Source organism: Fonsecaea pedrosoi (assembly GCF_000835455.1).
Source record: "Fonsecaea pedrosoi CBS 271.37 unplaced genomic scaffold supercont1.7, whole genome shotgun sequence".
Classification (NCBI taxonomy): Eukaryota; Fungi; Ascomycota; class Eurotiomycetes; order Chaetothyriales; family Herpotrichiellaceae; genus Fonsecaea; species Fonsecaea pedrosoi.
The window spans coordinates 2,914,874-2,940,080 of record NW_013550609.1 but is presented as its reverse complement, the minus strand read 5'-3'; the positions used below and the strand labels follow the sequence as shown (position 1 = coordinate 2,940,080).

The following is a 25,207-nucleotide window of genomic DNA, read 5'->3' as shown; positions in this document are numbered from 1 at the left end:
GTCACCATCGATCACGTCGGTGTATCGGTACGACGATACTTAGGAAGACCGAGCAGCCAAGCGTTCTACAAACTTTAGGTCTCAATGACTTGATCTGCTGAAGAGTTTCAGAGTCTTCATGGGTATTTGTATTGGGCCATGGTTGGAATACGAAGAGCAAGCAAACAAAAAACGAAGAGTTGGCAGGAAGTACAGGATCAAGACTCGGGTATCTGTGTAGGACAAGACGTCGAGGACAAACAAATGAAGATGGCGAGATGCTCATTATACAACCTGAACTGTCCGTACCAACACAAACATCTCGTTCGCTGCATTGCATATCTACCTTTATCCTCTAACAATCCATTCTTTGACCACTCGACAGTGCGACTCCCATCACTCCTTCCAGCAACTCGTTCTTTGTGCAGCTGTGCCTCAAGAAGCTATTCTGTCGCCTTCCATAACTTGGATACCAAACTGATCAGCAGGTACAGCCGTCTATCACGATGCTGCTCCAGTGAGTCTCTTGAGCACCGCACCTTCCCTGGGCTTCACCAGCCGCACTTGCTCTTTCGCATCAGCTTGCGTGGCATCTCTTTTCCTGCACGTCTTTTTCCTTCTTCCCCCATAATCCACACCGTCTATCGTTCTGTTCCTCTTCGTCCAGCATTTTATCCCAATCGCTTCATTTTTCACGCTGTTAACCATTCTCTGAGCCGGATCGCTTTACAGCAGTATCTTCATCTTGCACCTTTTCCTTGTCACCACTATGGCACTATCCAAGGTCACTCGAGTCCCTGTTCTCCGCAACGCCGACTACAAGGCCAATGGTACCAAGTCTCTTGTCTGGCTCTACAACAAGTACAACATTACCCCAACTAGACCAGGTCCGTATCATCGTGATGAAAAGAATCGCCTCATGAAACGTCAGGACGATGGCTCTTCGACTGAAGTGTACGCCACCCTGTCTCTCCACTCTCTCCATTTGTCTAACCTAGTGGTAAAGCACTGCACAAGATCAGCAGAATGACGTCTACTATACTTGTCCAGTCACCATTGGCACTCCTGGCCAGAGACTTCAGGTGGTATGTTAGGAAATCAAATCATACTCCGGAGTTTTACACTGACAAATACGAAGACCTTCGACTCTGGTTCGGCTGATTTTTGGGTACGTCTCCTTCCCACATTTGTTGACACAATTGAACTAACCCTACCAAGGTCTGGTCCAGTCATCTCCCTGAAAGTACCAAGAAGAGTGGGACTGCATCCGGTGCTGCCATCTATGATCCCAACAAATCCTCCACCCAGAAGCCCATGGCCGGAAGCACCTGGCAGATCCGATATGGAGATGGCTCCTCGGCATCAGGAACAGTGGTTACAGATGTCGTCAAGGTCGGAGATATCACGATCGAAGGTCAAGCAGTCGAGATTGCCAGCCATATCTCCAGTTCTCTCACTACTCAGACTGCCTCGCAGGGCATTTTAGGCCTGGCTTTTGGCAATATCAATACAGTCACTCCCGTCCCAGTCAAAACTCCGCTTGACAACATGATTGCGCAAGAGGACATTCCCAATGACCAGGAGATTTTCACCTGCTACATGGGCTCTTACAAAGATGCCAAAGACCCCGACCATGGCGAATCGTTTTTCACATTCGGGAACATCGACAGTGAGGTGGTTCATGCGACGGGGGGTGAGATCTCTTACACGCCGGTCAACGACAGTAACGGATTCTGGGAGTTCGCTTCAGAATACGTCGTCATCAACGGGAAGAAAACCCCGTTACCAGGAAACACCGCCATTGCTGACACAGGCACAACCCTGATGATCATTGATGACGATCTTGTCGAAGAGATCTATTCTTCCATCCCAGGAGCGGCATATGACCAATCCCAGCAAGGCTGGCTGATTCCGTCTGATACCCCTCTTGAGCAGATCCCTGATGTCGCTTTCGCCGTTGGAGGGGTAGATATCGCTATCCAGAAGGAACACATTGCATTCGCCCCGCTCAAAAACACAGGAATGGTATTTGGCGGCATCCAAGGTCGAGGAAGATTGCCCTACAATATCTACGGTGATACCTTCTTGAAATGTGTATATGCGGTAAGTGGTCTGGGTCTGGATGTGACTCGTGAGCTCTGATCACTAACACAATGCAGGTCTTCGATGCTGGGAAGAAGCAATTTGGCGTAGTCCAGCGGGTTGATCCCACTCAGAAGATTGCCTTTTAGATTTGCCGTTCAGGACGGTAAAGACTTTCGAGCACACTTGAACGGATGATGGTGGTGGTGAACGGCAATGAGCGACATACCTAGACACTATCAATATTCCGCGTGTCCTAAGGAAGGGGTTAGACAGAATCACTCGTATCAATAAACTATCCATCCTAGTTATTCACATTGCTCTGCTTCGACTCCCACTTTAGGCCTAAGATTATCAGAAGCTTACGTGTAGATCCATCCAGACTCGTTTCTTTCAGTTCATCAGGTCGATAGAGACGGGCAAGGAAAGTGGACAACTCTGATAGGGAAACAATAGCCCTGGGTGTGCCTTCCTACAAATTTCTGCTCGAGATGAAATGAGGTGCTTCCGGACGTTGTAGATTTATCCTTCGTTCAATACACCTATGTTGATGAACTTCACAATGAGAAAACTCGCAGTATCATTAGGACAAACCTTTCTCTTGTTGACCCTGTTCGGTCTCCTGATCTTGCAGGAACTACACAATCAACCTCTGATCGACAAGCTGCATGACAGTCTGCGTTTTGCTACAAATGGACTCAATCGAACGGCCACTGCATTCAGCACCTTGACTGAGCCAGTTCAGCCTCTGGCCTCGCCTTTGAGCTCGATACCTCCATCTACCGAAGCAAACTTGACCCAAGCCGAAGCTCAACATTTTGAGGAGGTTGATCACCTCACCCCTACATCCCTCCCTGCTCTCGTCAAGGTGCAGGAGCCTCAGGTCATGCAGATCGATTGCAAAGACAGAGTGGCGGATGGCGATTCATTCAATAAGGCTAGAAGCTATGTCGACTCAATCATGAATCGTGGTAATGAGGACGTGCCCCAACTACAGTGCCCTTCGGTGAACGCCAGCAGATACCTCAGTCTCCATAATGCAGTCTCCTCTGATTCAAAACCGAGGTTTTACTTTGCAATGAATCTTCATCAGTCAGCTCATATCCTTCCACAACTTCTTGGGGCTATTGTAGAGGTCGTTCGGCTTCTCGGTCCCCACGCCTGCGTCATCTCTGTGGTAGAAGGCAGATCAACCGATGGAACGTTTGAAATCTTGAAGAGCTTGGCAAAAGAGATGGAACATCTAGGAGTGTCCTACTTCCTGTCTTGCAACGAGCTGCAGCCTGGTGGAGAGGGCATGGAACGTATTTCCACCCTGGCCGAACTGCGTAACAGAGCTCTCTGGCCTCTGACCCAGCGTTCACAGTCGTATGACCCATCAACCACGATTGTCTTTCTGAATGACATTGCACCATGTGCCGAGGACATCTTGGAACTAGTTTATCAGCGAATGCTCCTGAAAGCAGACATGACCTGTGGCATGGATTGGTACAATTTGGATGACGGCGGCACCTTCTACGACTCGTGGATTGGAAGACAGATGAACGGCGAGACCTTCTTTGAGGTGCCTCAGAGTACGTCCTGGGATTTTTCCAAGAATCTGTTCTGGAACCACGAGACAAGCAAATCACGGTATCTGCAGGGGCAGCCCGTACAAGTCTTCTCCTGCTGGAACGGCGCTGTGGCTCTCACTGCCAGACCTTTCCTGGAGGGAAAGATCCGGTTCAGGACTGAGATAGAGAAGGAGTGTCACCTCGGAGAACCCGTTCACCTGGCCAAGGATCTATGGAGGCTTGGCCATGGCAAGATTGCGGTGATCCCGAGTGTCAATGTTGGCTATTCGGTTGATGACTCGAGGAAGGCCAAGGAGGCACATGGATGGGTGACCACTATGGCAGATGAGGCATCCATTGAGTTGAGAAAGATTGATTGGCAACAAAAGCCACCAGGTCAGATCAAATGCTTGGGGACTTGGGACCGTCCTTCGTGGGAGCCTTTCGACATTTATGAATGAGTGAATGCGGAGGGCTGCAAGTTTTACAGAATGAATGGTGTTGAAGGCAAGAATTATGTAGAAGATGACAAGGTACGAGGAATCGTGGGAATAAACTTTCAAAGGGCCAATAGCCAAAAAGGGGGCGTGCACAAGTAAAATCACAGAACAAAACTATTACCTGTCGCGGTCTCGAACCCATGCACTCTGAGTGTTCTGATGCCAAAAAAATTTAATAAAATGCCGACGCATCAGGTCGGATTTGTATGGTCCAAAGATTGAGAAATGGAGTATATTGGGCGTAGCCACGGCCATCTCTGGTAAAAGGCAAGAAATGGATTCTGCTATAGCTCGTCCCACTCCAACTGAAATTTTTCGAGGGAGAAATATATATCCTGTTTTTTTTTAAGTGGACATCATCACGTGGGTGAGCTCCAAGATGGTCCCTTGCACCTTGTTTTCTTCCCCCGCATCCCAATGCCCTAGCTCCGCAGCGCAAGCTCTGTCATCCCAAGCTCTCTCTCTGGTCTGGTGGTCGGTCGTGGGGCAAGGAAGATTGCAGAACGCAGGTAAATCGTTCTCCCCCGGAACATTTCGCCGTTTCTCTTAGATGAAGTTACCATTCTAAAGATCAAAGGTTTGATATTTGATATTTGATATTCTTCCCCAGACGTGTGTTTCTGGAAGTGTCTCGCCTGTCAGGATTTTTCATTGAGGCACGCGCAGCGGCAGCAGCGGAGAGAACAAGATTAAAATGGCCGCATGTATCTTTTGCAAGATCATCAAAGGTGAGAAAGACTCCTCGAATGCATTGACGGGTGTGTTTTTTTCTTAAGAGGATCGGAGAATGCTAATAACCCGGGGGGTGTTTTGTAGGAGAGATTCCTTCGTTCAAGCTCTTCGAGTCGGAAAAGGTCCTTGCGTTTCTGGATATCCAGCCGCTGAGTCGAGGACATGCGGTACGCAAACGCCCTTGTCCCCTCCCCCCTCCCCCTCCGTTCCCGGCCCCAGCACATCTGAACACATAACATATGGAAACACACAATTCTACGCGCAATATCACCGCATTTCACAAAAGCGGAAATGGCTAACTCAACGACGCCAAATAGCTCGTGATCCCCAAACACCACGGCGTCAAGCTGACCGACATCCCCGACGACTCGCTGGTGGACATTCTCCAAGTCCTCAAGAAGATCGCCGTGGCGACGGGCGCCGAGAACTACAACATCCTACAGAACAACGGGCGGCTGGCGCATCAGGAGGTCGACCACGTGCACTTCCACCTCATCCCGAAGCCGAACGCCGCAGAGGGGCTGGGGATCGGGTGGCCGGCGCAGAAGATGGAGATGGACGAGTTGAAGAAGTTGTATGAGACGTTGAAGGCGAAGATGTAGGTCAGGTGAGGTGTCTGGATGTGGAGAATAGAAGAGCGGGAGATAAGAGAAGAGAGAAGAGAGCACAGAGAGAGGATGTGGGTGGGTGGGTGGCTGTGTGCGTACATAAGAGAGAGAGGGAGGGATCTTGAAAGATCTTGAGAGGGTACCGTGACCCAGAGAAACAAACAACCAAGACCTGGTCCACTCCAAACGAGCACCTTGGACCTCCAACAGCACCTCATGTGGCAATATGACCGCTGTACAGAGTACAAAAGAAATACTCACTCATCCCTCCAAAGCCTCCCTCCCAACAATTTCCCCACTCCATTTTCCGATTTCTGACGATTTGAATTGTTTGGTCTGGGGACGACCTTCGGGGGATTAATCGACATTTACATGACTGAGTGAACAACTAGGGTAATCCAGAAAAAGACAGAGTCAAGACTATGTATTTGGGCCCCCCCCCCTCTCAAAGAAAGAGAAACCCGTTGGATATTATTCCATTTGCTTATTTATTTCCGTTTGTTGGTTCGTTCACTGTATCAAGGAGGGAGACAAGGTAGGTATCCGTTTCGACCTCGCGATCAACTGGAAACTGCCAACTGCTACTCCCGGAAATCTATCCAGAGGCAAAGGCAAAGGCAAGGCGGAAAGATAACCACGCCAAAGAAAACGTTCAATGAGAAGAACGAGGAACGAGGAATGAAGTTCTGCCTTGGAGAGAAAGAAGCCGGAGAAGCCTGGCAGGCATCAACAGCCAGCCATGAGCGATATATTAACCAGGTTCAAATCTCAGAAGAAGGGAAGAAAAGTCTCGAGGCTTGGATCATCATCATTGTCATCGTCATTAACATCATCATTATCGCGTGAGTCTGAAATGTTCAAAAAGGGTAGGAGCGATGTACTGTTGTGCTGTTGTACTATACATATCACTCACTTATATGCATACACGCACGCATGCATTGTTTCCTCTACCACCGTCTTTTTTTTTCAATCCTCAATCATCCAGTTTAAGAAAGAAATTGTCCAAGTCTTCACTTTTGGAAAAAACTGTTGGGTTCCTTGTTATGCCCAGCCACTGCCCCAGGGGTACAGTCCTGATGCTGTATTTGCTTCCAGCTTTTTGGTTGTTTTCTGCATCACGAATTCCCATCACTCCCTGGGTCTCTCGGGACTCTTTTTGTTCTGGACGAGGGTATTCGGAGGAAGACCATTGGAGGGCGAACTTGTGAAGAAGCGTTGGCCCGGAAAAAAGGCGGAGAGGGGGTTGGTCCGTTGGTCATGTCAGGTCGTGTCTTATCATTATAAAATGCTTGGCTGCAGAGCAAGCCGCAGACAAGGCAAAGGGAAGAGAGAAAAACGGCTTTATCAAAGCCGTTGCGATGGCTAAGGGGAGGCAGCAGCGACATGCTCCTCCCCCGCTCTATTCATGTCATTTGGTCTGCCGTGGTGGTCTTAGTCTTGTGATCCTCGCGCCCTGGCTGTCTCTGTCCGTCCATCTGGGGACGGCTGGTTTCGGCGTCATTGATGTCGACGTCGAGGAAGTCCCGGTTGCGGTTGCGGACGCGGTACCGGTGGTGGTCGTTGTTGTCCGACTGGCCCCATCCTTTGGTTGTTGTTTTGACGGGGTTGCCGGACCCGGTGGTGGTGGTGGTGGAGGTAGTCGAGTCGACTGCGACTCTGTGGATTGGCTACTGGTGTTGGTGTTGGAGCTGTTGTTGATGCTGCTCACAAAGTCGGACTTTGCAAGTTGTTCTTGCAGGTTGTTGATGAAGAGAAAGGTCGAGTCTTGAGGCGAGAGGTCTCGGTGAGAGCTGGCGCCGGCCGACATGGTCATTCCTGAGCTGGATTGAGGTAAGGATTGGGATTGGGATCGACTTAATAGAGGTCTCTTCTTGCCACTCAGTCTGCCGTTCGGGTTCGAGATCGAAAGGGGGTTGCGACTGAGGACCCTCGAAGCATTGGTTTCTCCCAGATGGAAATGGGACATGCAATGTCTGTCCTTTCCTCCCTCCCTTTCCCCCTTTCCCAGAAGGGGAAGTACTATGGGATCAAAAGACCCGAGGCTCCTTTTCCTATGTCACAGAAAGCGATGGTCCGATCTGGATTTGAGAGCGAGCAAGTTTGAGCGAGTAAGTAAAGTGAGTTGAGTTGATATTATCTTGCCCGAACGTGTGCGTGTTTCTCTCCCTCTCCTTCCCTTTCTTCATTCACACGCCTACAACCACAGCCACTGCTTCGAGCTTCTCCTCTCCTCTCTTGTCCCCCTCCACCCAACACCGCGCGGGCGCGCACACCCCCGGAAGTATTCGACGGCGTGGACAAGAATCTCTTAGAAACAGGGGCAAACAAGAAAGAGCAAGACGGGATTGTCGGGTAACGAGGGCTAACTCCGAAGTGCCTGCCATTCGAACGTTTCCACGATTATAAATCCCCGACCAGGGCGGAGAGAATCAATAAGGCCTTCAAGGAGGAAGGGGAGGAGGAAAGGGAGGAGGGAAAGGAAACAGAAACATGTACAGGCTTGGGCATAAATTTACCCATGATAACGAAAAGGGAAGGGAGAGGAAAGAAAGGAAAAAGGAAGGAAAAGAATTAGGAAATTGGAAAAGATTATCGTTTGATGTTCATAAACAAGACGCGTTTCCACTTTTTTTCCTACCTTGGACTCGGTATGTGTGTATACGGAGTATGTATTGTGTGTACGGGGATATACACATGTTTTATGCCATGTACAGTACTCGGTATTCTCGCCCAGTTATCAGTCGTCCACCTGCAAGAGACGAAACAAACCCCGATTACATACTCAGACCGGGCTTGAATCCGAACAACACCATCAAAGCTCCTCCCTCCTCCTTCTCCCTCTTCCTCCTTCACCACTACCCAGGGACAAGCGCGTGCCTGCCGGCCGGCCCCTCCTGAGAACGGTCTGTACCCGCTGGCGCTGGCGCTGGGTGAACTGCGGCCGAAGGTCAAGGAGGAGGGAGGGGGAGTGAGTGTATTCGAGGAACACAGCCCCCTCCACTTCCCTCCCCTCGCTCACCCCAAGTGCTTGGTAAGTAAAGTAGTGAGTGAGACAACGGGAGTAGCTAATACATGATGCCTTTGGCACCTTGGGTTGCAGAATAGCTACTGACCGACACTACCACTACTACGTCTCTTACTACTCGTTACTCGTTACTCGTAACGTTGGGCAAGCAAGCAAGTCCACCCACAGCGAGCGCGCGCAAAACGATCAGCGTTGCGCATATGCAGAGCTCTGGCTGCGACCCGAGGCGTCCATCAATACAGTTAGTAGTTAGACTCATTGCGCATTTCCGCTTCCCTTTCCTTTTCACCCTTTCCACCCCTTCCCACTCGCTTGCTCACACACCGCCCACGGGTTGAACAGCCGGCGGGTTGGGAGCGTGAGAAGGTGGGAGCATTATTCCGGGGTAAGGCAATGGGTTGGGTACGGGAGAGGGAGGGGGGTCCAACAAAACTACCTCTCTGGGAAACGAGACAGAAGTCCATCCACCAATATGGATGCTAGAGAAAAAGAGAAGGAGAAAAAGGATTCCTAGCTAGCTAGCAGCACCTCTTCCCCTCCCCCTCCTCCGTCCGACCGGCCAGAGACGAATGTAATAACGCAACGGGGTCTTTGTGCGCAAGGGAATTGGTATTAGGTAGGTTCGCGCGCGGGAAACCAAAATAATACTCGGTACCAAAAAAAATAAATAGAAACGAGATATTTTGATCAAACGGCCACCGACGTAACTGTGCATGAAAGCAAAATCCCTGGAGAACAGGGGGTCTGCTTGCACTCGGGACTTATTGTTCCACCAGAAATTCAAGGGACCCCCTTTGCACCTCCAGGGGGCCCGTCGTATTAACAACAACGGACCTCCAGGAGGGTTCCTCGCGTCGAATGGCACCAGCGGTGGTCCCCGCTGTGCTGGTTGGTGGCTGGTTGGGATCACCAAACTGGATGCTTGCTTATGCGAGTCAGCGTCGTGTGTGGAGCGTCGGGAAGATTTGGTGGCTTCTAGCACCGGCTCCATTGGCCTGGACTAGGAAGTTCTAGACTGCTCGATTTCATGGATGTCGGCACCTCAAAGTTTTTAGGCGGATTTGGCGAAGATGCAATCATGTCATAAGTCGTAAAACAAGTGCTGCCCAAAAGAAAGTCGAAGCCCTGTTTTGGGAGATAGATACGCGTCCTCGGTACACAGACTGACTTCTCGTTGAGATGAAAGAGACGTATAGACAACACCGGAACAAATCTAAGGGGTTTCGCAATGATCGACGTGTGCTTGTCGTGGATTCATCAACCTGTCGCAAAGAGGAAAGACAGGGGTATAGTGCGTGAGTCGGACATACTCGGTACTCGTACAGTATTTGGCAAACGGACGCCGTTCTGCCACGGGTGCTTCGGTCTGTGCAAGCTCGTGCAGATCGTTCCATCGTCGAATCATTTCGAGCCGGCGAGCCTTGCCAGCTTCCTTGTTCAATGGAAGTACTTCAACTCGTTACGACTGACCACTTTCGGCCGCCCGTTTCTGCAGATGGTCAAGATCACGACATGCCCCTTCCATCCACAATCTGCGGCATAGCAGTCCAACCACTGGGATCGACAGATGGCCCAGGGGGGGGGGGGGAATTAATCCAGTGTATCCGTAAGAAATCGACTTACCTCCGCCCGCGCCGTGTCTGATCCGACCAGGGCTTGGAAAATATACAAGACCTGTTCTGTGTTCCGTTAAAAAAACCCTGAACACGACATTGACCCATTTGTACGAGGTATTCCGTCCATGGAGCAATACCTGCTATGATATGGGTCCATGACGCAACACGCCAACTTCTTTCCGTCGAGAAGACGACGGACTTGAGGCATGGTGGGTGCCTTCGTATCCAGAGAGCCGGGCCTTATCTCAGATTGGTGTCCATCTGCAGTCCAGAAGCAAAGCAGTGGCGGTGACAGCACAAGAGACCAATCCAAAGTGCGGGTGGCCTTTGATAATACGGGAACAGAGACGAGAGGTCAACAAGTGGGAACAGGAGTAGACGAGACCCGTGACACCAAATGCAGAAAGATGGTCCGCGCTTCGCTCTTTGCACGACGGCGCAGACCTGCTGTGAAGTCCCGTCCAATAATCAACGAGGTGATCGACTTGACCCGGAAGGAAGCTCGGATGCTAGTCTTGACGTATCAGTAGTCAGTCTGTTCAAATCACTCTTAAAGGAGAAAAAAAAGGGTGCTGTTCTGGCCCCAGGAATGTGTGATCTGGTCAACCGCCAGCCGTCAATCCGGAGTGGATGTGTGGATGTGTGGATATTTGGTGGATGGTCCTCTCATTTGGTATAAGTGCGTCTTGGTGTTGTTTGTGGCCTTCCGCTTCTGAAGGATTGTGTCGTCGAAATCTTCTTGTTTTCGATTCTTTTTCTTCCAGACTCAATTGTAACTGTTCCCCGACTCCAGTGACTCGTTTTGGCCGTCCTCACCGTCTTCAATCTTGGCCGATGTGTAGCTCTGCATGCTTCCTGCAGGCCGGAGACACTATCCATCCCAAACTTCTCGCCCAATGCACAGTCGACAAGATCAAGCACAATGACAAACAATCACAGTCGAGCTGTGTAACAACCCATCAGTACACCTACCAGAGATTAAATCATTAATAGTATATGTCTTCTCATACCAGTGCTATGTATCCTTGCACATGCTCGGAGCTGACCAATGTCCATCTAGACTCTGGCCGTATCGTATATCCTGCTGCCGCTTGGGTCCCCTTGATGGTGGTCCAAGGATCGAAATATCAGATATGGGTAAGGGCGTTTCTCAGGTTGGCTTCTCCTGCCGCCAAACTTTAGTCGACATCATCGGCAGTGGTCTCGACCTTGGGCGCATCCGCTAAGGTCTCTGGCGACGTCGGTTTGAGATCCGCGTTCTCGCCCTTTCCCGGAGGCGGGGGGTAAAAGTTGATCTTGCCGTCTGGTCCGATCATGCCAGTGCGGTCGTAATACGTTCTGGCCCGCACATATTTGTCCAGTTTCCAATAGTTTTCGTTCAGCTCCTTCGCTAGGGTGTGCCTCTGTTCTTTGATCTGGTCCACATCCGGCCCTGTGCCTTTCGATATCCATTCAAATGTCTTATTCTGATATGCGCGAACTTGGGTGTCCCGCTCGGCTTGGAGAGCATCCCGCGGGCCTTCTTCCTTCATGGCGTCGTTCTCACCAGGTACGGGCTCCACATACTTATACTCCCAGTCCTCTTCTCCATCCAACTCCTTGATGATCTGTGATCTAGGGATAAATTTCTCGAGGTCCTCCACTCCAGACGTAAAGTGCACTTTGCCTGCCACAACAGGGTCGAGCCAGCCACGGATGATCTTCCATATGCCTTGGAAAATCCATGGCGCCTTGTGGACGAGGACGGCGCCAAGGGACTCGGGATAATTGGCTTCAAAGATCTTGATCATGAACTTGACGGGGGTATAATCCATGTTGGCCATGGTGAAATTGGTCATGTCGAAAACTATACACTGAAAAGCAAAATGTCAGCTGTGCTTCGTTTGGATATCGGGCAGAACTCACAGCGGTTTCTATTGGCGGCCTCAAGGCGAGTCTGGCCGTCTCAATCACATAAACCGTGTACCTTTCAAGGGCACGTTCGGTCTGGTCGCCGCCCCGATGAAGGCGCACCCGTACAAAACACAGCGGTCTGCCTTCTTTATCGGTGCCGTGTAGGAAACTCTTCCCTAACCTTAGTTGCGCCAGGAAATCTTCTCCCTCTCTCTTGATGACCGGGTCACTGGATTTCGAGTCCTCTAGAGCACCCCCTTCGCCACGCAACACAACATCGTCGTCGACATGTTGTTCCTGACTTCGCCATCGCATCGTAGAAATCAACATGACCAGTGCCTTGTCGACATCCCATTTTCGTGCTCTTAGAAAGCGCAGCAGTAGTGCATCTGGATGGTCGGCCTTGACCATGCTCCAAAAGGTGCTGCGCAAGCTTTCAGGTGATTGTGTGGCTAATATTTGCTGGAATTCTTTTACTTGGCCATACTTGTCATCGGAATCCGCATGATGGCTTGGGTCTTTCGTCGGCGTGGCCGATCCATTACTTGACTCCTTATCCTTGTGTCTCTTGAATATACCCAGTCGCTTTTTGCTCTTCTCTTTGTCCTTGACATCAATTTCTGATGCGGCATCCTCTGTTCGTGGTGTTTCTGTTCCACTGGCCTGCTGGGGGTCCTCTACACCAAAGATCCTCAAAGTAGCGGCCCAGAATTCGCGCAGTTTGGCTTCTTGCTCGGGCGTCAAATTACCCAGGTGCCCGGGAGGAGCAGGCATATCGATACGGAATGGATCGTTGAGAGCTAAAGGTGTAGGGTTGGGGCCTTGGAAATTCGCGGTGCGGTCGCCCTTGTCGTGTGCCTCGGGGGGCTGATGGCGCCCTAAGTATTCGAAAAGAATTGCGACACCACAGGCAACGCCGAACAATAAAATGTACGAGGACACCGAAGATTCCACGGGCGCGACAAGTCGTCGGGCAGGACTTGTAGCAATAAAAGGGTGAGTGGGAAAGAAGTGAGGCCTTGTTTGCGGGCGAAAAAACGGATTGAATTTTGGGGAGAATGAACGCGCCCCTCTCCGAGTTGCGGAGGGGAAGAAAGCTGATCGACTCAATGGCAGCAGATGCTGACAACAGCAGTGTCGCATCTATGACAGAATGAAGAAAAAGAGGCCGGATCACACTTGATTATCAAAGATGCGAGATTGCCGCCTGTCTGAATGTTTTTGTTGAGCCGAAGAAGCCGTGAATTGAGGATAAACTCAGCACAAAACGACGACTGACTTCAGCAATTGCCATCATCCGCCTCACCGGGTTCCTGGTGTCATTGTTTCCCGTGGCGCAGGAGACGGGCACGAGGGTTGGTAGCACGAAGAGTGGGAGAATTAGTGGATTCGGGATCGAGCGAGCAGGGATGGTGAATGGTGCGTTGGATGATTGATGGTCGTTTTGCGAGATTGGGAGATTCGTTAGGGATTATTATGTCATTGTCATTGAAGGTTTGTCCGCAGCCGCAGTCGCAGCCGCAGTTGAAGTTGAAGCGACAGCCACAACCTGCGCTTCTCCCTCCTCGTCCTCATCCTTTGCTCTCACCTCTTTTTGTCGATACCAACTCAATTCCATTCACATCATCAGCTGGAACTGGCTGGAACTGTGCTCTCGGCCATCCCCACGGAGGCCGCAACGACCCAAAAATGCTTAGACCATCATCATCAATGCGCTCCCAAAATGAACACACTTCCTATATCGCGACTTGGGACATTCCAGGTTATTAGCCAACATCGAACTTGCGTGGTTGATTGCGATTAAAGAGATTTCTGTTGGTGCTATCACAACGCTAACGGTCCGTGAAGAGTGAAGGGCTTCACGGTAACGTGTTTACACCTCTGTCACCTGAACGAGTTGTTGTCACCACTTGAGCAGTGACGAAAATCAGAATGCTTCCTCAAATTCACGATTTAGAATTGTAATGTTCAGAACGCGGTTTAATGGTTCTGAAGACGCAAATGTCTGTTTATACCTTCTAAAACATGGGTAAGGTTGAAGTACTCTATCATCAGCACTCCTCTTTGTCTCAGTCGAGTCTGCTTTCGTTAAGAAATGGCTACCTCCATCTTCATCCGTTCTCCTTTCGTCTTCCTCGTCATTTTGCTGGTCAACCTTCTCGTCCGAGCTAGACAAGACATTATCCGACCTCCAAACACACCAATCATTGGGGGCCCTGAAGGATTAACGGATGCACAAGTGGCTATTTTCTATCGCACATTCCAGGATGCCATCTACCTGGCTAGACATACCGCTCTCTACTGGCCATGCGATGCGGCGAACGACGAGGTGAGTTGCTGCATCACCGTGTCTGAAATCAGGTGGTGTATCCAGCCTTGATCGAAACCAGTCTCTGAGTAAGTTATAGGTTTTCACTCGCTATTTCGATCCCGAAGACGCCGAATTCGTAAACAATATCTTTCGTGCAATAGCCAACATTGATTTCGACCTGGATCTCTCCAACCCAGAGACTGTCAGGCAGCTGGCGGAGGAACCCCTGACATACAACGAAAAGTTCACACGTCTGTCGATTCATTTTCTCGGGGATCATCCGGGTTTAGAACAACCGGGCCTCCCTGCGCCAGGCCACAGTTGCGAGGACGGTGCCACTTGGTTGGCCTTTGTGGTTCCTACATATGCCGGCGATTCGGCATTGATGTCTGTCTGTGCGCTAACGTATCAGCTCAAACCCATGCTTGCAGATGTAGAGAGGGCAGCAAACTGGGCAATCGACCCGGCAAAGGACCAGTCGAATGGCCCTCAATACCATGATGGATATGGATGTGAGAACCTCGGATATGTCGACAGTGATTGGATGCACAGCACTGGATCTGTCATGTTACATGAACTGCTGCATTTCCCCGGTCTGTTCTCAGACGTACCAGACTACTATAGGAAGATTGCGACTGCATACGATGACGATACCCCCCACTTCATCTCAGACTTCTATGGAGACTGGCCAGAAGATGGTTATGGCACTTACAATTCCGCCGAAATCAAGAGGTACCATCCACGAGATCAAGATTGGCTCGAGTGGTTGCCTATCTACAATGCGGACAACTATGCCAGTTATGCAGTCAGCAAATACTACGCAGGAACATGCATGAAAGTATTCGGGGAGACACCGAGCGAAGCCGCTGCTTGGCCAGAACGGCCGCCTCCCCCTGACCCCTTTTCTTAGCGAACTGAGCAGCGTGCCATGATGATGGTGGTGGTGGTGGTGGTGGTGGTGGTGGTGGTGGTGGTGGTGGTGTTCAATCATACTTGGATAACAGTGGCTGTTCCCAGGATGTCACGAAGGAGTTGTCACATTGTCACCGGGCTTCCAGTACGGAAAGGGAAAAAGAAAAGAACTTGAAGATCTAGGTAGTGAAGACGGGGTGCTCGCATTGGGATGAGTATGTGCCCACTCAAGTTCACCCGCTCTGTTCAATGACAGATCACAAAATCGAGCATTGTATCCTGTTTCATTCTTCTCATGCTGGCCCAGTTATCCACACAGTCGATTTTTCTGTGTTCAAGTCACAGTCAGGGACGGCAGAGATGCTGCTCAGATGGCCGTTTCATCCCAGTCCCAGGTGTGGCACGAGCCTCTCTTTCACAAACTGCTCCAGTCCGTGCAATTCCACGCCCAGATCCAGCACTTGCTGGTCAGGCAGCACAACGCCCGGATACGTGCCCGTCTTGTTGTACAGGGTAAACATGATATCTCGCTGTTCGTTGCCGGACGTAGGCAGCACGACGTATTTCGTTGGCAGACCGGTAACTGTTTTGCGCCCTTTTGGTCAGTTTTTTTTCTTCTTGTCTTTTTAAGGGCCTTAAGAGTGCGGGCAAGTAAAACGGATAAGCTGAACTTGCTTACCACGGTTGATGACGTCGCAGATCTCGCGCGGCGTGTGGATGGCATCCATGGCGTAGAGGTGGCGATATCTCAGCTCGTCCTTGCGCTGGTCCCAGTTGTCGAATATCGCTTTTGTTACCCCAGCCAGGTCCTTTTCGACCCAGACCATGTGGACTATAAGTAGAGGAGAGCCAGGGGAGAGATATCATCAGCAGTTGATCCAACATCAGATCTCAAAAGAGAGAAGGGGCACTCACGCTTCGTGTCCTCCTTGATGATGGGCTGGCGAAACTCGATGCTTTTGCCGTCATCAGTTTTGACCACGTGGCCCCTCAAGACCATGTTCTCGTAAAAGTTTCCCGTGTAGACGAAGACGGCGGCGTCGAAGCGGAGCTCGTCGCGGATGAAGCCGTCGACGCGGTATTTGCCCTCGTAGATCTCGCAGCACACCTCGCCATGGGAGATTTCGACCGACGACGGCAGCGTTGACCACACGAAGCACGATACCCCGGCCCGTTGGGCCGCCAGCGCGGCGTTGCGGCCTTGCTGTTCTTCGCTGGCCGGGTCGTTTTTGATTGTCTGTTCGCATCGACGGGGGCGTCGTCTCAGCAAAGGGGTCCTAAAAGGATCGAGTATGGTTCTTGGAAGGGAAGAGGGGGAGAAGATGAATGGGACCTGCTACTGTGTATATATACATGCATGTGTGTGCCCTCGCATAAACACATACACAGACACAAATTCATCCACACACAGAGAAGCAGGTCCTCCAGATGCCGCCGTGGCCCCTCAAATAGGACCGATGGTCGCAGCGGAAGAAACGCACAGCAGAACAAGACAAGCACTCACCGCATCGTAGAAATTCGTCACGACAAACGCGCCCCAACAGTCCCGAAACGGCGCGTCCAGCGTCGACGCATCCGTCAGGTCCCCCTTGACTACCTCGGCGCCCTGCTGGGCGAGCTGCTTCGCGGCATCCGAGTCGGGGTTTCGCGTGAGGACACGGACTCTGTACTCGTCTGGGTGTTGTAGCAGGAACTTTGCTACGGAGCCGCCTATGGGAATGAGCGGGACGACATGGCACAGCGGTTAGCCCATTGGTAAATGGTTCTTGGGATCTTTTGAGTATGCAGTGATGGGGGTGCAGTGTGTGCATGCGTAGAAGATATCAGATCTAAGCGTAGAAATATGAAATGTAACAGATATAGATAGATTATACCTTGATTCCCGGTCGCGCCAGTCACTAGGATGCGCTTCGACATGGCTTTTGTTGGTCTGGTTCTTTGTATGTCTGTCGCGTGTCCTCGTTCATCAACTTTCCTCTGTCGCTCTCACCCCTCACAGTCTGCCCCTCAATCTCTTTGTCCAAATTAGTTCTTTCTCTCTCGTCGCCGACTCGAGTTATTCCTCACAAAGGGGAAAACAGTTCAGGTAGTCGATTCTGAGTTTCACAGGAGATGGTTGACGAGAGAATGTACATGTTACTCTTCTATGACCACAACCGTTGTCGTCATCACGAATCGCATCCCCATTGACGCGCCCGGTGCATATCAACCGCAGTGTCGTGAACGCGTGGGTGCTGACAAATTTGGCACAGATGGTGAGGCCAGAGAGCGGAAGATGTGCCGTAACCTGACTTCACCTCATGTGAGATTTGTTCAGGCATGGGGCGTCCAATAAATGTAATGGGACAGAAACAGAGAACCGCCGACCTGCCGAGGGATGTACCGCCCAATCACGCCTATAAGGCCAATGGCTACGAGACGCTGCACCAGCGGTCCGTATTGCAATAATGTAGTTATAGAGCACAAAGGGCGGGAGCGGCATTGCTGGACGACATCATCATGCAAATAGTCACTGATTTTTACGCTGGATGGAAGGCATAGGAAGAGGGAACGGGACGAGGCTGCGCAAGGCTGAGTGGACAAGGGGCTCGGAGCAGACACCGTGGGGTCGGCATATCTCGGTCCGAGTTTGCTGCGTTGATGGGAGATCGAATCGGATCGAGTGCCCCCAGTTGGATGCCAATACGCCGTGCACCTTGACGCTTCAGGATCAAAAACATCAGCAAACGGATAGGCATGTACGACTCTTTTTGCGCGGGACGGACTCATTTCCGTCGTGTCCACTTCGATATGAGCAGGCTTGTCATCTTTCTAGACTACACCGACGACCAGATGGCCTTGAACGCGGCCGTCTCCCTCACCGCTCGTGCCATCTCCAACAACGCCGGCGGGACGATCTCTTCCAACTGAACATCCATCAGCCTGGCCAGGAGACAGATCAAGGTAGTGTCCAACGCAGTCGGCACCGCGGTGCCAAAGACCCATGCCTCCACCGTCAAATCCTCGTCGTTGTGGGAACGTCTGACGTGGTCGATTTCACTGAGAAAAGCACGCGCCCGCTTGGTTTCCTCTTTGACGACTTCCGGGCGCACGCCGCTGACCTTTTCCGATCGGGTTCTGACGGCAAGAAGTATTGTTAGTCACCACCCTCAAAATATCCTTAGAAAGGACGAGGGCCCAATTACACGGTCAACTTGTACTCCAAGGCTTTCTTGTGCCTGTCCGAGAGGTCCGGTGCGTCCAGCCTCGCGAGGATCGTGCCTTCCAGCATCTCTGCTCTCTGTGGACGATTTCTCATTGATAGTGTGAAAAAATTGATGGCGTGTAGATCTCGAAGTAACCTGTTAATGTCGTCTGCATACTCCGCAGGTCTCAGGTCAGGGTGTCTCTCGCATAGCCAGAGGGTGATGTCGAGACTGTCGGTCATTGGCTTTTCGAAGAGTCCCGGACTCGACAGGGACGGAACCTGTTTCGTATTTGTCAATCTCCATCCTCGAATTTCCGGGCAACAGCCGACGGGCATCGCCGAAAGCATGTCTTTCTTACCTGGCCTTTGGGATTCACTTCGCATAGATATGATTCGGAGAGCTGTTCGCCCTTGTAAATGTCGATCTCTCGAAGCTCCGGTGAGAGGGACAAGCAATTCTTGCCTGGCGACCCTGCACAGGCAAGCGTATACCGTACCATCGAGCTACATATCGAACGCCGGTCGTAGTAAAGAATGCATGGCTGAGTCTCCATGGTGCTCTGATGGGCCTTGCTGTCTACGCTGCGTGGTGTTGTGGACTAATTAATGGCATATCCACAGATTTTTATCAACGGCTGATTAACGAGAGATAGAAAGTATTAACCTCAAAAGTCTAGCATTAAGGCCTAACAGGATTTTCGACCTCATCCTTCCAGGCCGTCTCTGCCGCTTAGTCAGCTTCATTGGTATAAAGAGCCGATCCTTCGCGTATATATCGGCCTCTGATTCTGCTGATTAGCCGGAGTTAGCAGAGCGGGAACGAGCTTGGGCATCTATCACATATTCTATTAGTTGATCCTCTTCATTCCTCGGATATCATACTTTGGCTGCTGACACGAGGCCAGAGGGTGAGCAGAGTAAGGCGTGAGACTCATACGCAATAAGTATAGAAAAGTATATCTGTCTGAAGAACAAGACTTTGATGACATCAGGCGACAGTGCCAGTCGCTTTTGAAGATCTCAATCTCGTCGAATCTAGGATGCCTAAAAAGATGATGGTCCCTGGTGAGAAACTTCCACCGAGAGCCGGAATGCAGTGACCTCCACCAAAGTATCCAACGTAATGATGCACAGCTCTGTCAACTGTCGAAGGCAATATAGGGATTCACTCGAGTCAGCTATCTCCACAAGCGTCTTGCCATGTGCTATCTTCTGAGCTCAAGTATCATGTGGCCCAAAGGCCATCCTTTGCAAATCTGAACAGTGCGTCGAGACTCGCTTTGAGGTCGACGAGACAAAGGAAAACTATGGGCCGAACAGGACTGAACCCAAGGCGGCTTGGGAGAAAGACCATGCCATACGATCTTTCAGAGCCCCGAGTGTGATATTCCTTGCTTCGTGTCCAGGCTTCGCGAAGAGTGGTGTCAAGCAAGCTGATGGCAATCGAAGATATAGCCGTGCATCTCCGGCTCGCTAGGATCCTACAAGTTAAGCGAAGACACGATACCAACCGTTTCCCTCAACCTGCATTTCACGAGGTTGAGGGGATCTAACAGAGTCAGTGGGATCAGGGGATGGGAAAGGAGGTGCAGTGCGAGCATTCCATCTGCGCTTCCATTCAACAAAGTGATCCAGAGGTCTTATCTTTGGAGGACATGGGTAGGGTCTGCATTGGTGACATACGTGGCGTATTCGTCCTTGACATATCCACCGGGTGGGCGACAATTGCAGTATTCGTGTCGACCAGAGTTAAGAGGTTGTCCATGGCACACCGTTGGAAGTCCACAATCTAGAAGATCCACCGATTGGAGACGATTGATTCTTTAGAAGTGGACGCGTCTCTCATTTTCGCGCATAGATCGCAAGTCAGTCTATTGGCGGGAGACGAACCATCCTGGGCAATCCACACCCAACTAGGGCGCGTGATCATGTTCAGGTACCAGTGGAGGCAACTTGTTCCAGGAAGTTCTTTGAGAACCGAGTGACCTGCTCGTAGACTTCTTCGAATCCTCTATCGGCCCCGTAGTAAGGATCGACGACTTCCTCACCCTTCGTTCTCCCCCCGAAATCGCCAAACATCATGACTTTAGCTTTTGTTTTTTGTCCCTTGCTTTCGACTCTTCGCTGCAGTCGCTGTAGGTCGTTAAAATTGTAGTGGTCCATGGCAAAAATGTAGTCAAACTCGTGGAAGTCTCTCGAGCGTACTTGACGGGCGCCATGCTCGTAGTCTGTAATGCCATGTCTCCGAAGGGTATCAAGTGTTCTGTCATCGGGCGGATCGAGAGTGTGATAGGCGCCTGTGCCAGCGGAGTCGATGTCGCCGATACGAGGGTGGGATTTCGCGAGCGACCGGAAGACGCCTTCAGCCATTGGCGATCGACCTGTAGATTCCTAATCAGCCGAGATACACAGAACCATAGCAAGGCAGAGCTGTACAGATATTCCCGAGGCAGACAAAGAGGACCGAGATTTTGTTCGTAGAATCCGTCATTGTGGGGTATCTGAATGGGCGCAGTCGAGACTTGCGTGGAAGATTGCGTGGATGCTCAGCAGCCCACCGACAGCTAACTGCGCCAAAGAGAGTGACGCAATGACTCGGTTAGAATGGTGCTCGCGAAACGGTTCCAGAACAGTTCTTGGTGAAGGACAAATGTATACGGAGTACTATGATGAAGTAATGAGCAATGTGTGCTTTTGAGAGGGGCTGGAGAGGCCGTTATGGTGCAAGGCTGCGTTCCGAATCTACGAGGTACGGATGTACGAGGTGACGAGGAGCCTCACTAGGATGTGCAGCCTCGCAAGCCTCGTGGACTTGGCAGGGCTAGTCCGGGGAACCATGAAACATTTTCGTGCACAGCCACAAAGGCACCAAAATCTGCAGTTTGCCTTGAGGGAGATTGCGCCGCGACCGTTAGGTGCAAGGGGTAGCAATACGAGTACCGAGTACACCAAGCACGAATTTGGCCACGGGTACGAGGTTCTGAATGCACCTATGAAAGAGGGAGTCCGTTGATAATCATGCGATACGGAACCCCAAGTTGCACTGGTCAATTAAAGGCAATAGGCTGCAAATAGAAGGGCAAAATCCCAAATCTTGGTATGAATAAATAGCAACACGGGGTGTTTGGTGATGATGAGAGGCGGAAACTGCAGTAACCAAGAAACGTGGGCGCCTCCATCTTTCTGCAGGGCGGTGGCTCGTTTCTGCGGCGATGACCTCTGGGCCCAGATCTTACTGGCTGAACGCCGTCCAGGGCCCGTGGCGCCTAGGCGTTAAGTGCCAGGGAACTACAGGGAGCCAATGCCAACCAGGCCATCAGCGGGTCCGAGGCCCATGGCGCCCAGAAACAGAAATGCAGGTCAGAGAGAGCTGAGGGTTGCTGAGGCTGTATGACTTTTGAAGCCTGGACTCTGTTGCGCCCAGCTGAGAACCAACAGGACACTCTTTTCGTCTCACATGTACTGTACCTGGACATTATCGCGCTGACAGCCTTTCTCTCGACACGTTGTCAAAAATATTCCATTCCCTCATCCAAGTGTCACCAGTGCGACTCCTACAGAGTGTCCTGGGAACCCCCCGGCATCGACTACCTCCATCTCCTATGACTACATAGTCGCTCCGCCCCAGAGTCAGATCCAGTAATAGAAGAGTAAACAATACTCGATATATACCAAATACTCCACTTCGAGTAGATCGAATGCCTGGGTTCTTCTTACGAGTACTGTCCAACCGTTCAAGATTCTAAATTCTGACACAAGAGATCGTCTTCGTCTCGTTCTCACATTCCAGTCCCCGAACACAGACCACTTTCTCTCTGCGCTCCCCTCCCCCCTTCCTGGCCCATCATGGCCTACAACCCCATCCGTGAGACCCCTCTCTGCTTGGTACCCAAGAGCATACTGACTTCGGTCTCCAGGAGATCCTCAACGCGACCCTTACTCTCCCGGTATGAACCCTCAGTACGACTCTCGGTCGCCTTCGCCAGGTCGGCCATTACAACCCTACACTCATCCAGACGAAGCCCATTCGCGACAACAAATTCCCCTTCAGATGCCCACGGCTTCTAATGACCGCCTAGCCATGCAGCCGACATACTCGGTAGAAAACATCCCACATTCTTACGGGCACAATCAACAATATGAACAACAGTTACCAGTCGGACCAGGGGGAGACATGGGCTATGGAAGAAATGACTATATTGTGTCTCCGGAGGAGCATCACGACGCCTATTATACACAATCATATTCGCCTCATCCGCAGGGTGATTATGCGCTGGATCCCTACCCTACAGCGGACCAGCCATACCGTTTGGATAGCGACCATGATCCCATACTTCAGTCCGACAACTCGTACGGCCCAGATCCGCACGGTCAGGATGAAATGAATTATGACGGCTACCAAGACGAGCAGCGTCCTACGCCTTCCCCGGCACCCATACGGAGGTGGAAGACCGTTAAGGAGGTGCAGCTGTTCAACGGCAACTTGGTGCTTGATTGCCCCGTTCCTCCCAAACTCCTCGCCAATGTTCCTCATGCGCAACCGCCGGAGAGAGACGAGTTCACGCATATGAGGTATTCAGCCGCCACATGTGACCCCTCGGATTTCTACAGTGAGCGGTTCACTTTGAGACAGCGACTCTTCGCAAAACCACGAGAGACGGAACTGTTTATCGTCGTCACCATGTACAACGAGGACGAATTTCTGTTTGCTCGAACCATGATTGGTGTCTTCAAGAACATTGAGTTCATGTGCAATCGCAACAGCAGCAAAACATGGGGTAAAGAAGCGTGGAAAAAGATCGTCGTTTGCATTGTTAGCGATGGTCGTGCCAAAATCAACCCCAGGACAAGGGCTGTTCTCGCTGGTCTAGGTGTTTATCAGGATGGGATTGCCAAACAACAAGTCAATGGCAAAGATGTCACTGCTCATATCTATGAATACACCACTCAGGTCGGTCTGGAACTGAAGGGCACGCAAGTGTCATTGAAGCCGAGGTCGGCTACCCCGGTTCAGCTGCTGTTTTGCCTCAAGGAGAAGAACCAGAAAAAGATCAACTCACATCGGTGGTTCTTTCAAGCCTTCGGTCAGGTGTTGGAGCCAAATATCTGTGTCCTCATTGATGCAGGGACCAAACCCGGCAAGGACTCCATCTATCATCTATGGAAGGCCTTTGATCTAGAACCCTCTTGCGGTGGTGCTTGTGGCGAGATTAAGGTTATGCTGGACCACGGCAAAAAGCTCTACAATCCTCTGGTCGCGACGCAGAACTTCGAGTACAAGATGTCGAATATCTTGGACAAGCCGTTGGAATCCGCATTTGGCTTCATTTCGGTGCTCCCTGGTGCCTTTTCGGCTTACCGTTATATTGCCTTGCAGAACGACAAGAATGGCGAGGGACCGCTCGAGAAGTACTTCAAAGGCGAGACTATGCACGCAGACGCTGGAGTGTTCACCGCAAACATGTACCTCGCCGAAGACCGAATCCTGTGTTTCGAGCTCGTCAGCAAGCGCAACTGTCAGTGGATCCTCCAATATGTCAAGTCCGCCACAGGCGAAACTGATGTTCCTGATGGCATCGCCGAGTTTATTCTTCAGCGGAGACGTTGGCTGAACGGATCCTTCTTCGCTGCAGTTTACGCTGTGGCACACGTCTACCAGCTCTGGCGCAGCAATCACAGCGCCATCCGGAAATTCATGTTCCTGGTCGAATTCACGTACCAGACCATCAACATGCTTTTCGCCTGGTTCGCTATTGGCAACTTCTTCCTGGTTTTCCGACTTTTGACGTCTTCCCTTGGTTCACCTGGCCCCTTGGGCAGGACTGGCACAGTTCTGGGCGTCATCTTCGAGTTCATATACCTGGGCACGTTGCTTTACTGCTTCATCTTATCCATGGGTAACAGACCCCAGGGTTCCAAGAAGTCGTATCTGGCTATGGTTATATTTTGGTCCATTCTCATGATTTGGTTGACCTTTGCTTCAATCTTCTTGACAGTGAAGTCGATCCAGACCGAAGTTAACCAGAAAGACTTCAGCTTTTCGACCATCTTCAACAACAGCACATTCTTCGGCTTGATCGTCTCTCTTGCGAGCACATATGTCCTCTGGTTCGTCGCGAGCTTTTTGTTCTTTGACCCTTGGCACATGTTCACCTGCTTCCTCCAATACATTGTCCTCACTCCGACCTACATCAACGTCCTCAACATCTACGCATTCTGTAACACTCACGACATCACGTGGGGTACGAAAGGAGACGACAAGGCCGAAAAACTTCCAAGTGCGAACGTGAAGCCTGGTGGGATGGTAGATGTGACGATCCCTCAAGATGACGGTGATTTGAATGCCCAGTACGATGCGGAATTGAAGCGATTTGCGACCAAGGCAGAGAAAGAGGTCAGCAAGCAAAGTCCGGCGGATAAGCAAGAAGATTACTACAAGTCCTTCCGAAGCAACGTAGTCACTGCCTGGATGATCACGAACTTCATCCTGGTGGCCGCCGTCCTGAACATTTCCGGGTTCGAGAGAATCGATACGGGCGACACGGCACAGCAGAACTCGACCATTTATTTGGCGGTCATTCTGTGGTCGGTGGCGGGATTGTCACTCTTCAGGTTCACTGGCGCATGCTGGTTCTTGATTGTACGAATGGTAAGTGGTTCGTCGGCTTTAGCATGACCTCTGGCTGACCTTATCTAGTTCCGCGGTGTATGATTTCACGAAAAGTCCTTATACCTGAGACACGGGCGACGTTTTGGATGATGACTTGCATTATATGTACGACTGTCGGGCGTTTTAAAAGGCACACTGT

At 51.0% G+C, this 25,207-nt stretch overlaps 10 protein-coding genes across 10 annotated transcripts; 5 read left to right on the top strand and 5 right to left on the bottom strand.

Annotated features, from left to right (window-relative positions):
- Positions 1-748: 748 nt before the first annotated feature.
- Z517_11104 (uncharacterized protein) lies at positions 749-2,210 on the top strand (the record flags this gene model as incomplete). Its single annotated transcript, XM_013424712.1, has 5 exons — positions 749-933; positions 986-1,064; positions 1,118-1,147; positions 1,198-2,082; positions 2,139-2,210. The coding sequence occupies 5 exons, from the start codon at positions 749-751 to the stop codon at positions 2,208-2,210; spliced, it is 1,251 nt and encodes a 416-aa protein (XP_013280166.1).
- Positions 2,211-2,623: 413 nt separating this feature from the next.
- Z517_11103 (uncharacterized protein) lies at positions 2,624-4,075 on the top strand (the record flags this gene model as incomplete). The annotated part of the gene is made up of 1 exon (XM_013424711.1): positions 2,624-4,075. One exon carries the CDS (start codon positions 2,624-2,626, stop codon positions 4,073-4,075), a length of 1,452 nt encoding a protein of 483 aa, XP_013280165.1.
- Positions 4,076-4,808: 733 nt separating this feature from the next.
- Positions 4,809-5,448, top strand: Z517_11102 (uncharacterized protein; the record flags this gene model as incomplete). The annotated part of the gene is made up of 3 exons (XM_013424710.1): positions 4,809-4,842; positions 4,931-5,013; positions 5,164-5,448. The coding sequence occupies 3 exons, from the start codon at positions 4,809-4,811 to the stop codon at positions 5,446-5,448; spliced, it is 402 nt and encodes a 133-aa protein (XP_013280164.1).
- A 1,414-nt stretch (positions 5,449-6,862) lies between these two features.
- On the bottom strand, positions 6,863-7,261 carry Z517_11101 (uncharacterized protein; the record flags this gene model as incomplete). Its single annotated transcript, XM_013424709.1, has 1 exon — positions 6,863-7,261. The coding sequence occupies one exon, from the start codon at positions 7,259-7,261 to the stop codon at positions 6,863-6,865; it is 399 nt and encodes a 132-aa protein (XP_013280163.1).
- A 4,012-nt stretch (positions 7,262-11,273) lies between these two features.
- On the bottom strand, positions 11,274-12,762 carry Z517_11100 (uncharacterized protein; the record flags this gene model as incomplete). Its single annotated transcript, XM_013424708.1, has 2 exons — positions 11,274-11,948; positions 12,001-12,762. 2 exons carry the CDS (start codon positions 12,760-12,762, stop codon positions 11,274-11,276), a joined length of 1,437 nt encoding a protein of 478 aa, XP_013280162.1.
- A 1,321-nt stretch (positions 12,763-14,083) lies between these two features.
- On the top strand, positions 14,084-15,209 carry Z517_11099 (uncharacterized protein; the record flags this gene model as incomplete). Its single annotated transcript, XM_013424707.1, has 2 exons — positions 14,084-14,317; positions 14,397-15,209. 2 exons carry the CDS (start codon positions 14,084-14,086, stop codon positions 15,207-15,209), a joined length of 1,047 nt encoding a protein of 348 aa, XP_013280161.1.
- Positions 15,210-15,591: 382 nt separating this feature from the next.
- Z517_11098 (uncharacterized protein) lies at positions 15,592-17,128 on the bottom strand (the record flags this gene model as incomplete). Its single annotated transcript, XM_013424706.1, has 6 exons — positions 15,592-15,794; positions 15,891-16,043; positions 16,127-16,298; positions 16,377-16,448; positions 16,716-16,921; positions 17,086-17,128. 6 exons carry the CDS (start codon positions 17,126-17,128, stop codon positions 15,592-15,594), a joined length of 849 nt encoding a protein of 282 aa, XP_013280160.1.
- Positions 17,129-18,027: 899 nt separating this feature from the next.
- Z517_11097 (uncharacterized protein) lies at positions 18,028-18,952 on the bottom strand (the record flags this gene model as incomplete). Its single annotated transcript, XM_013424705.1, has 3 exons — positions 18,028-18,328; positions 18,397-18,677; positions 18,758-18,952. The coding sequence occupies 3 exons, from the start codon at positions 18,950-18,952 to the stop codon at positions 18,028-18,030; spliced, it is 777 nt and encodes a 258-aa protein (XP_013280159.1).
- Positions 18,953-20,330: 1,378 nt separating this feature from the next.
- Positions 20,331-20,889, bottom strand: Z517_11096 (uncharacterized protein; the record flags this gene model as incomplete). The annotated part of the gene is made up of 2 exons (XM_013424704.1): positions 20,331-20,779; positions 20,835-20,889. 2 exons carry the CDS (start codon positions 20,887-20,889, stop codon positions 20,331-20,333), a joined length of 504 nt encoding a protein of 167 aa, XP_013280158.1.
- A 1,355-nt stretch (positions 20,890-22,244) lies between these two features.
- On the top strand, positions 22,245-25,110 carry Z517_11095 (chitin synthase 2; the record flags this gene model as incomplete). Its single annotated transcript, XM_013424703.1, has 3 exons — positions 22,245-22,263; positions 22,316-25,047; positions 25,096-25,110. The coding sequence occupies 3 exons, from the start codon at positions 22,245-22,247 to the stop codon at positions 25,108-25,110; spliced, it is 2,766 nt and encodes a 921-aa protein (XP_013280157.1).
- Between the last annotated feature and the right edge of the window lie 97 nt (positions 25,111-25,207).